This window comes from Coregonus lavaretus (assembly GCF_964263955.1).
Source record: "Coregonus lavaretus genome assembly, contig: HAP1_SCAFFOLD_200, whole genome shotgun sequence".
NCBI lineage: Eukaryota > Metazoa > Chordata > Actinopteri > Salmoniformes > Salmonidae > Coregonus > Coregonus lavaretus.
This window is the reverse complement of record NW_028166063.1, coordinates 691,530-703,078: the sequence shown is the minus strand read 5'-3', so window position 1 is coordinate 703,078 and position 11,549 is coordinate 691,530. Positions and strand designations below refer to the sequence as shown.

At 44.3% G+C, this 11,549-nt stretch overlaps 1 protein-coding gene and 1 long non-coding RNA gene across 2 annotated transcripts; both read left to right on the top strand.

Moving 5' to 3' along the window:
• Positions 1-3,996: 3,996 nt before the first annotated feature.
• On the top strand, positions 3,997-8,909 carry LOC311115134 (uncharacterized protein). Its single transcript, XM_084190341.1, has 3 exons — positions 3,997-4,083; positions 4,620-5,483; positions 5,817-8,909. The coding sequence occupies exons 2-3, from the start codon at positions 4,893-4,895 to the stop codon at positions 8,523-8,525; spliced, it is 3,300 nt and encodes a 1,099-aa protein (XP_084046467.1). The 5' UTR covers positions 3,997-4,083; positions 4,620-4,892; the 3' UTR covers positions 8,526-8,909.
• Positions 8,910-8,962: 53 nt separating this feature from the next.
• Positions 8,963-10,909, top strand: LOC311115147. The gene is made up of 2 exons (XR_014611195.1): positions 8,963-9,769; positions 10,078-10,909. It is a non-coding gene; the product is annotated as an uncharacterized lncRNA (long non-coding RNA).
• Positions 10,910-11,549: the final 640 nt, after the last annotated feature.

The following is an 11,549-nucleotide window of genomic DNA, read 5'->3' as shown; positions in this document are numbered from 1 at the left end:
CAGATCACAGAACTATATCAGGGTGTCATTTCTCAGGCAGAAATGTAGATAAAAATAATGAAATCCTGTTCCCCAAACAAGTGCAAGAACCACAGAGTCAAGAATAGGTTAAATATACAAATAAAATAAAATCAATTAAAAACAATAGCACATCAACATACAAACATATAAACATAAATCTGAAAGCGTTGCTCAAACTCCCGTAACAGTCCCGTTATTTTATCTTTGAACCGCTTCATGTCTGCCACATGTTGGGTCGCGCACATTTTTTTCAGACAGGGGAAGTGAGCTGCATCACCACCGGCAAGTTGCGTCTCCCACAATGACAGCTTCCACTTGAAAGAACGTATGCTGTCATAATACTGCGTGACAACTTTGTTGCGCCCTTGCAGCTGTTTGTTCAAGTTATTCAGGTGCTCTGTAACATCCACCATAAATGCAAGGTCCGGCATCCATTCTGCGGAATGAAATTCTAACACTGGTTTGCCCTTTTCTTCCATGAACTGTTCAATTTCTTCTCATAAATCAAAGAAACGCCTCAGCACAGCACCTCGGCTTAACCATCTTACCTCAGTGTGGTATGGCAGGCCATAGATGTGGTCTTTCTCTCTGAGAAGGCTGTCAAACTGACGGTGATTCAGGCTTCTGGATCGGATGAAATTAACAGTTTGGATGACCACCTTCATGACGTTATCCATCTTTAATGACTTGCAACACAAAGCCTCCTGGTGCAAAATACAGTGAAAAGTCAAAAAATCACGTCCTCCATTTGCAGATTGCACTTTCTCTCTGAACTTTGTCACAACGCCTGCTTTTTCCCGATCATTGAGGGCGCACCATCTGTAGCCAGGCTGACAGCGCGGGACCAGTCCACTCCGACCCTGTCCAGCGCGCCGACGAGTGCGGTAAAAATATCAGCTGCTGTCGTTGTATCTGTCATCGGCACCAACTCCACGAACTCCTCGGTGACGGTCAATGTGTCATCAACTCCGCGGATGAAAAAATGGCCAGTTGTGCAACATCTGTAATGTCCGTGCTTTCAACAATTGCAACCGAAAACGCAATAAATGACTTTACTTTTTGCTTCAACTGGCTGTCCAAATCCACTGAAAGATCTGAAATCCTGTCTGCAACTGTGTTTCTTGTCAGGCTGATATTTGCAAAAGCCTGCCGCTTTTCAGGGCACACAATCTCCGCTGCCTTCATCATGCATGTTTTTACAAATTCACCCTCACTAAATGGTTTTGAAGCCACTGCGATTTCATTAGCAATGAGGTAGCTAGCTTTCACTGCAGCGTCACTGATGTCTCGGCTGTGAGTAAACACAGACTGCTGTTTCTTCAGACCCGCCAACAGTTCATTCACCTTCTCTCATCTCCGCTGTCCTTGAAAGTTGTCATATTTGTCGGCATGAAGACTCACATAGTGGCGACAAAGGTTATATTCTTTCAGCACTGCAACATGCTCTGAACACACCAAACATACAGCTTTCCCATTCAATTCCGTGATTAAATAGGATGACCATTTTTCTTGGAACACTCTGCACTCTGCGTCCACTTTTCTCTTTTTTGACAGAGACATATTGGGGCAATGAGGGTGCCAAAGCACATAATGTTAAAAGTAGAAGCCGTAATAAATATCGCGGGCAAAACAAAGTAGCTCATTGGCTGCACGTGCTTGACCTACTTGCTCTGCCCCGGTATAAACAGTTTGCTTGCTTAACACAATTGCTATTGCGCCATCCAGTGGACGCAATTGGAACAGCAGTTTATTTTATTGATTTTTTTTTATTATTATAATTTTTTTTTCAAAATCATCTCGCGGGCCGGATTAAACCCGTTTGCGGGCCTGATCCGGCCCGCGGGCCGTACGTTTGACACCCCTGATCTAGAAGGAGGAGCCAGTACAGGGCCTGTTCACCCTGCTACCATCTAGAAGGAGGAGACAGTACAGGGCCTGTTCACCCTGCTACCATCTAGAAGGAGGAGACAGTACAGGGCCTGTTCACCCTGCTACCATCTAGAAGGAGGAGACAGTACAGGGCCTGTTCACCCTGCTACCATCTAGAAGGAGGAGTCAGTACAGGGCCTGTTCACCCTGCTACCATCTAGAAGGAGGAGACAGTACAGGGCCTGTTCACCCTGCTACCATCTAGAAGGAGGAGACAGTACAGGGCCTGTTCACCCTGCTACCATATAGAAGGGGGAGACAGTACAGGGCCTGTTCACCCTGCTACCATCTAGAAGGAGGAGACAGTACAGGGCCTGTTCACCCTGCTACCATCTAGAAGGAGGAGACAGTACAGGGCCTGTTCACCCTGCTACCATCTAGAAGGGGGAGACAGTACAGGGCCTGTTCACCTTGCTACCATCTAGAAGGAGGAGTCAGTACAGGGCCTGTTCACCCTGCTACCATCTAGAAGGAGGAGAGAGTACAGGGCCTGCTCACCCTGCTACCATCTAGAAGGAGGAGACAGTACAGGGCCTGTTCACCCTGCTACCATCTAGAAGGGGGAGACAGTACAGGGCCTGTTCACCCTGCTACCATCTAGAAGGAGGAGACAGTACAGGGCCTGATCACCCTGCTACCATCTAGAAGGAGGAGACAGTACAGGGCCTGTTCACCCTGCTACCATCTAGAAGGAGGAGACAGTACAGGGCCTGATCACCCTGCTACCATCTAGAAGGAGGAGACAGTACAGGGCCTGCTCACCCTGCTACCATCTAGAAGGAGGAGACAGTACAGGGCCTGTTCACCCTGCTACCATCTAGAAGGAGGAGACAGTACAGGGCCTGTTCACCCTGCTACCATCTAGAAGGAGGAGACAGTACAGGGCCTGTTCACCCTGCTACCATCTAGAAGGAGGAGACAGTACAGGGCCTGTTCACCCTGCTACCATCTAGAAGGAGGAGACAGTACAGGGCCTGTTCACCCTGCTACCATCTAGAAGGAGGAGACAGTACAGGGCCTGATCACCCTGCTACCATCTAGAAGGAGGAGACAGTACAGGGCCTGTTCACCCTGCTACCATCTAGAAGGAGGAGACAGTACAGGGCCTGTTCACCCTGCTACCATCTAGAAGGAGGAGACAGTACAGGGCCTGATCACCCTGCTACCATCTAGAAGGAGGAGACAGTACAGGTGAATCTCCCAAGGAGTGGAATGATAGAACATAGCCTGGTTAACAGTCTGTTTAGCTATCTAATCCCAGGAGTCTCAGATCTATCTTTTAATTGGAGGGGAAAGTTATCGACGTTGCCATGTCTCAAACAGTTGTGAATCAAAAGTTTCATTTTTGATTTGAAGGGTTGTTAAATGTTTCAAAATAAGAAAATGTTTTCTTATATGTTGTGTTTTTTCTCTGCTTGGGCCCCAGTGGTGAGACTGGTTTGGATACAGAGTCATGAAGTTGAGCTCAGGACATTTTCTGGTCTTGAATGTGTTGTTTCTTTTTGTATATTTAGCTGTATAGATTAATCCTCCTGAAGCTAAAATGGTTTCAAGTGGATAGAAACATGGACTCATATATATATATATATATATATATATATCTTTCAATAAGACTATTTTAATATTTTACTGCAGTGTGCTAAATCAGGGTCACACAGTGTTTCTTGTTAGTCTTAATTGCTTTAAAGTTTGCGTTCATCTGCCGGTTTTGGCAAATTGCTCAATCATAAACAGAAACATTCTAAACAAACTAGTGAAAATCACCAGAAAACTCAATGAACACTCCTCTTTGTCACTGTGCTGTTTCAATGCATAGGCAAGGGGTTAATAAAGACACATGATGCAATATAAAGTGTATCCATGTCCTCAATGAGGATAGCTTCATTAGTTTTCTAATTTCTCTCTAACCTTTCACTAATGAGTCTTCTCAAGTACCCCCTGTGGATGGGTCCTAGTACCCCTGGTTGGGAAACCACTGCAATATGCCGCTGCTCTCATCTCATGTGATGTCCTTTCTCAGCCTCCGTACTTTGTTTCTTTTTTCCTCGGACGTGAACAGGTCGCGTTTGAAAAGCTAGCGAGCTAATACCAGACTACTAAATACAGGGAAAGGAAACGGTTTCAATCGAGCTGGTAAGTTAAGTGTTAGGTATCTACCAACAGTCATAAAGGTCGTCCAAATGTTGTAATTAGTTGATAGGTTTACATAACCGTTAGCTAGGCTAGTTACCTGCTCTGCTTAGCTGCGGTTTAGCTTTGTAGCTAGCTAGATCATTGCTCCTGCTAACTAATTTGAAGATGTGCTCAAATTGAGTCGATATAAGAATACAATTACTGTTTTCTGACTGGTAGCTATATGCAGATCGATTGTAGCTGCATATAATCAATTAGTTACTGTTGTACTTTCTGTTCGTGTTTTCTTAGCTAGCCTGTTAGCTAACGGAATTATGCTTCCGGGTTGGACCCTTCAAAATAAAAGCCCTCATGGGAACATACATTTTTTATTAAATCGGTAAATAAATGTGGCACTGATATTGTTCTATTAACTAAAAATACAAATTTAATTCTACAAAATGTAAAGATGTGACACACTTGACAAAAATATAATCGTACTATACATGTAGATAATGAATGGTAGAAACAGTTTTTTGTCTCTCCTATCTACACAGGGGAGGTGACCTCACAAGATCTTCTGCTGTTATGAGACTCCAGTTATAGAAGACTTGTGAATAAACACAGCCCACTGGGCACACACTGGTTGAATCAACGTTGTTTCCACATCATTTCAATGAAATTACTTTGAACCAACATGGAATAGACGTTGAATTGACGTCTGTGCCCAGTGGGAGGAGAGACACCTCACACTTGTGACAGCTCCATTCAATAAGTAGTTGTTATTATTGCTATTTTTTACCAAGAAGCATTCTAACTCAACAGACAATATGAGTCAAGAGAAGGGAAAGTTGATGGATGAAATTGAAAAGAGTTTATGGAATTTAACTGAGGCCAATTTACGCTACCTTTGTGAATGTCATGGTGAAGATGCATCCGAAGTTAAAGGAATGGATCACCGCTCATTGCGGCGTAAAATCATGGAAGAAATGTGGGACAATACGGATTCAATGAAATCGGAGGAGCAGGGAATGTCTTGGTTAGTCCAACTGAAAGAGGACATCAGGAGGATACTAAAGGATGCTAGCGGTGCCCCCATGAGTCCCAGCCAAGCCGATGATGATGCTGTAGACTGCGATGAAAAATGGAACGGAGAGGGAGGGGCTGGGTTACCTAGCAACGAGGTGGAGCCCGTGAGTCCCAGCCAGGCTGATGATGATGACGCTGCAGACTGTGACGCGGAGGACACAGATTGGTTGCCTAGTAATGGGCTGGAGGCAGAGCCCGTGAGTCCCAACCAGTCCGATGATTATGACGCTGCAGACGGCGTTGAAGAATTGGACAGGGAGGTCAGGGATTGGATGGCTAGCGATGGGCTGGAGGTGGAGTTATCTCCAGAGAAGCACACACCAGAGCAGAAAGTGAGTATTTATTTCCCCAGTCAGAAAGTGAGTATTTATTTCCCCAGCCAGAAAGTCAGTATATATTTTCCCAGTCAGAAAGTGAGTATTTATTTCTCCAGTCAAACGTGAGTATTTATTTTCCCAGTCAAAAAGTTAGTATTTATTTTCCCTGTCAAAAAGTTAGTATTTATTTTCCCAGGCATAAAGTGTTTCTCAAGGCTCTCAACAACTTATACAAGGATTTAGACTTTCTCCTTTATTGAGAAGGAGAGGAATTTAAAGACTTCAAAGTTCATTGACAGGTAGGAGAGCGTTTCCCACCCTGATTAATATTTTTTTGGTGATTTCCAGGACAAGCGTCGCCCACCAAAGACCCCGTGTCGTGCCTCTCCCGGTAGCGCCTTAATTTGGGGTCTGAAGAGGATGTCTGTGCAGCTGATGGACTGCAGGAAAACACTGGGGCAGAAAACCTGCAAGAAAACCCACTCCTGTGCTCAGTGTGGGAAGAGTTTTGCCACAAAAGACATTCTGGAGCGACATCTGCTAACTCACACTGGAGAAAAACAGAGAAATATATGCGCTGAATGTGGAAAAGTATTCAGTACATTTTCCAGCCTTACCAGGCATCTGAAAACTCATACTGGAGAGAAATGTCATATTTCTGAATGTCATATTTCTGAAACCACATGCTCTGAATGCAGAAAGACATTCAGTACACATTCCAGTCTTAAGAGACATCTGCTAACTCACACTGGAGAGAAACCGTACGTTTGCCCTCGTTGTAAGAAAGGTTTCAATGATCCAGGAAACTTAAAGAAACACATCAGGAGAGCTCACCCAGGAGAGAAGGTGGGTGTGGAGAGGCTCTACCGTGAACCGTGTCCTCACTGTGGGGAGAAGTTTCCCACAAAGAAGGCTTTGGAGGAGCACTTGGTAACCCACACAGGAGAGAAACCTCACCAGTGCTTTGACTGCAGGAAGGGATTCAATGAATTGTCTAGTCTTAAGAGGCATCTGAGAACTCATACTGGGGAGAAACCGTACGTTTGCCCTCGTTGTGGCAAGCGTTTTAATGATCCAGGAAACTTGAAGAAACACATCAAAAGAACTCACTCCGAAGAACATTCCAAAGAGGAACCTTCTGAGAACAATGTTGGTTCTTCAGAACAGGAGGAGACAGTAAAGAAGCCTGTCCTTCATCCATGTTCTCACTGTGGGAAGAAGTTGTCAACCAAGACAAGACTAAAGATTCACCTGAAGACCCACACTGTAGAGAAATCTCACGTCTGCCCCGACTGCGGGAAGAGCTTCGCTTTCCGTCCCTCCTTGACCAAACATCAGAAGCTTAGTCATTCAGAGCACAGAGGAGTGAAACGGCACGAATGTTCGGTCTGTGGGAAAGTCTTTAATCAACCAGGAGCCTTGAGGTCCCATCAAAGAACCCACACTGGAGAGAAACCCCACCTCTGTGCTGACTGTGGGAACAGTTTCTCTTTTCTGTCGTCTCTGAAAAGACATCAGACACTTCACGCAGCAGGTAGTGCGAAGCCCCACGTGTGCTCTGTCTGTGGGAAAGGCTTTAGAGATTCTGGATACTTAAAAAAACATCAAGCCATCCATTCAGAAGAGAAACCTCACCTCTGCTCCGATTGCGGAAAGACTTTCGCATCCTTATTTACCTTAACAAATCATTCCAAATTGCATCGTTTAAATAGAAACCAATTCCAATGCCCTCAATGCAAGCGCCATTTCCCAACAAAGGAAAGGCTGACAAGCCACCAGAGAACGCATACCGGAGAGAAACCATTTCGATGCTCCCAATGCCACAAACGCTTTTCTCACTCAAGTAGTTATCAAAGGCACCTTCGTATGCACACTGGGGAGAAACCCTTCATTTGCCCCATTTGCGGGAAGCGATTTAACGACTCTTCGAACCTTAGAACACATGTTAGAAGACATAAAGGAGAGAAGATAGGCAAGACACAGGTCTCTGAGCCATGCCCTCACTGTGGGAAGAGGCTGGCTTCTAAGGCAGGGTTAGAGACTCACCTGCGGACCCACACTGGAGAGAAACCTCACCTCTGCGCCGACTGCGGCAAGAGCTTCGGCTTCCACTCAGCCTTGAGAAGACATCAGAAAACGCAGCACGGAGAGCAAGTAGCGAAGCCGCACGTCTGTTCTGTCTGTGGGAAAGGCTTCATGGAGTCTGGAGCGCTGAAGAAACATGGGGTGACCCACGAGGAGAAACAGCACCTCTGCCCCGACTGCGGGAAGACATTCAGGGTGCTTCAGGCCTTGTCGAATCATCAGAGAACCAAGCATCAAAAAATTAACGAGCAAGTAAGAGAGAAGAATCCATACCTCTGCCTTACTTGCGGCCAGGAATTCAATTCAAAGCATAGATTGATAATCCACGAGAGAAAGCACACAGGAGAGAAACCTTACCAATGCTCCCATTGCGACAAACGCTTCACTGAGAAGTCTTACATGAAACGTCACCAGACTGTGCACACGGGAGAGAAACCTTTCCAATGCTCCGTCTGCGATATGAAGTTCTCGCATGGTGCATCTTTAATACGGCACCGCCTAATACACTCGGGTGAGAAACCGTTTCACTGCACTTACTGCGACAAGAGTTTCTCTCAGTCGAATACGCTGAAAACACACATACTAACACACACCGGAGAGAAACCGTACCAGTGCCCTGACTGCGGGAAGCGTTTCACCGAAAAGAAAGCCATGAAGAAACACCAGCGCGACACACATGGGACAGACACATACAGCAACACACACGGGTCAGGGGCACACAGCTCTGCTTTCTCTTTGCCTGGTAAAAAACGGAGATTGAGTCAAGACCGGAGCCCTCGAACAAAGCCGTACCAATGCCCTGACTGTGGCAAGTGTTTCTCAGAGAAAAGAGCTCTTACGAAACACCAGAAGACACACCGGAGAGACAGCGCCCCCTATTGGTCCGGTATACTGCAGCAATGGAGTCAAGAACCGCAACACTCTGATACTGACTCAGACTCTGACCAAGACCAAGACTGGACCTCTTTATAAAGACTCAGACCAAGACTGGACCTCTTTATAAAGACTCAGACCAAGACTGGACCTCTTTATAAAGACTCAGACCAAGACTGGACCTCTTTATATAGACTCAGACCAAGACTGGACCGCTTTATAAAGACTCAGACCAAGACTGGACCTCTTTATAAAGACTCAGACCAAGACTGGACCTCTTTATAAAGACTCAGACCAAGACTGGACCGCTTTATAAAGACTCAGACCAAGACTGGACCGCTTTATAAAGACTCAGACCAAGACTGGACCTCTTTATAAAGACTCAGACCAAGACTGGACCTCTTTATAAAGACTCAGACCAAGACTGGACCTCTTTATAAAGACTCAGACCAAGACTCACCAAGACCAAGACTCAGACCAAGACTGGACCTCTGTAAAGACTCAGACCAAGACTGGACCGCTTTATATAGACTCAGACCAAGACTCACCAAGACTCAGACCAAGACTGGACCTCTTCATAAAGACTCAGACCAAGACTGGACCGCTTTATATAGACTCAGACCAAGACTCACCAAGACTCAGACCAAGACTGGACCTCTTCATAAAGACTCAGACCAAGACTGGACCTCTTTATAAAGACTCAGACCAAGACTCACCAAGACCAAGACTCAGACCAAGACTGGACCTCTTTATAAAGACTCAGACCAAGACTGGACCGCTTTATATAGACTCAGACCAAGACTCACCAAGACTCAGACCAAGACTGGACCTCTTCATAAAGACTCAGACCAAAACCAAGACCTCTTTATAAAGACTAAGACCAAGACCAAGACTGGACCTCTTTTTAAAGACTCAGACCAAGACAGGACCTCTTTATAAAGTATCAGACTCAGACAGGACTTCTTTATAAAGACTCCAACCAAGTCTGGACCTCAGTATTGACCCCCAGAGTCAGATTCTGACACTGACCGAGACCAGGACCTATTTTATAGAGGGAATATATGATTGTGTTGTCTTTTGATTGTTCTGGCCAGCAGTTTCCCAGCCTTTTCCCCTCTCTTCACAGTATGTCAACCTTCAGTATGCCAATTCTGCTTTAATTATGAGCAATTTTGTTTTGTTGCATGTTTTATTGAGACTCTAGTTTTTCCCAATACTATATTATAACATAATATATTTTTAAAAAATAAGAGTAATTGCACCAAGAGCATGAGAATATGATTTGGTCGGGAGTCTGAAGACCAAGACGATGAGATCAACAGTCCATCTCTGGTGTAAACAAGGTAAGGGATGGGAACGGGGAAAACAATCTCAGATTCATAGACATGGCAACAAAAACCTGCCCGTAGACTTTTACACAGCTACCGTTTACAACCATTGGATTTCAATGGATTCATTCATTGATTGAGTGTTCTTTGTTCTTCGAGAGAACATTTCCACAACTCTTTAGTTACACACAAAGAAACAGACAATTAGAAACAAGCACCCCTCCACCCAACACATATATACCCTAAGAGACTCAATGGATGTATAGTATATAATGTTTCACCCAGTTGTGTATAGCAAGTTATTGTTTGTTTTACGTTTTTAGGGCTCTATTCAATCAGATCCGCTTTAGCGGTGTCGGAGGTAGAACTGCATTACAGCTGTCAAATCCACAAGCGGCTCCTGGCGTTGGACCTGAAGCGGACGTTGCAATCGGCTCCACAGTCGCGTCAACAGAAATCCCATGCAGCCTTGTTTAGAAGTTCCAACACTGGAATGTGAGATGTCATCTACACCCAGTTGAATGATTTTTTTAAAATTTGAGCGTAATTCTTTCTATATATATCCTACACTTGGTTGTCGACAGCTCCAACAGTTCCACATCAGACGCTGCCAAAACATCCGCTATGCCGGTTAATGCTTGATCACATTGAATCTAGGCCTAAGTATATACTCTGGCAGATCATATTGAAGTGTGTTTCAAAGACCGTTTGAGTTTATGGCAAAACATCAACATGGAAACCGTGACAGTAAACGTGTTTGAACTGAGTTTTGAGGTTGTAGTTCTTGTCTTCAGTTATTTGACTGTCTGGTCAGAGTGGAGCGTTTTACAGCAGATTCAGAGATTATCAATATGGACAATAGTGTAATTAATTCTGGCTGCAGTTAATAGATTATATAAATGTCATTTTAACTAACACTGTCCAGATAAAATTGCTACTGGCTTTCTAGCCTGAAGGGCCTGGCAGTTGGGTGTCTTCATTGGTGGGGACTTAAGAAACATTTAAATTGTGATCTGGTCTGCTCCATCATATCAATGACAAGGGTTGGCACTTCACAGGCAACCTGAGGACAGACATTTTGGAAAAGTCTTCCACTTTTAGAAATTGAAAGATAAACTGATTGGAGCTTATTTCTAATAAAACACCTAACTTATACCTTAAGGTTTGATTATATTTGTCAAGATGTACACTACCGGTCAAAAGTTTTAGAACACATACTCATTCAAGGGTTTTTCTTTATTTTGACTATTTTCTACATTGTACAATAATAGTGAAGACATCAAAACTATGAAATAACACATATGGAATCATGTAGTAACCAAGAAAGTGTTAAACAAATCAAAATATATTTTATATTTGAGATTCTTCCAATAGCCAACCTTTGCCTTGATGACGGCTTTGCACACTCTTGGCATTCTCTCAACCAGCTTCATGAGGTAGTCACCTGGAATGCATTTCAATTAACAGGTGTGCCTTCTTAAAAGTTAATTTGTGGAATTTCTTTCCTTCTTAACCTCTACGGGATCAGTGTCCCGTATACGGGATGGTTGAGCTAAAGTGCGCTAATGTGATTAGCATGACTGTTGTAAGTAACAGCCAACTTTCCAGGACATAGACATGTCTTATATGGGCAGAAAGCTTAAATTCTTGTTAATCTAACTGCACTGTCCAATTTACAGTAGCTATTACAGTGAAAAAATACCATGCTATTGTTTGAGGAGAGCGCACAACAACACAAAACGTATCACGGCAACCGGTTTGATAGTCGCCTCTGAAGGTAAATAATGTACTTCCA

Coding starts and splice junctions, on each gene's coding strand:
- LOC311115134 (XM_084190341.1), top strand. CDS start 4,893: ATGAGTCAAGAGAAGGGAAAGTTGATGGATGAAATTGAAAAGAGTTTA. Junction 5,484..5,816: donor AGCACACACCAGAGCAGAAA/GTGAGTATTTAT, acceptor GGTGATTTCCAG/GACAAGCGTCGCCCACCAAA.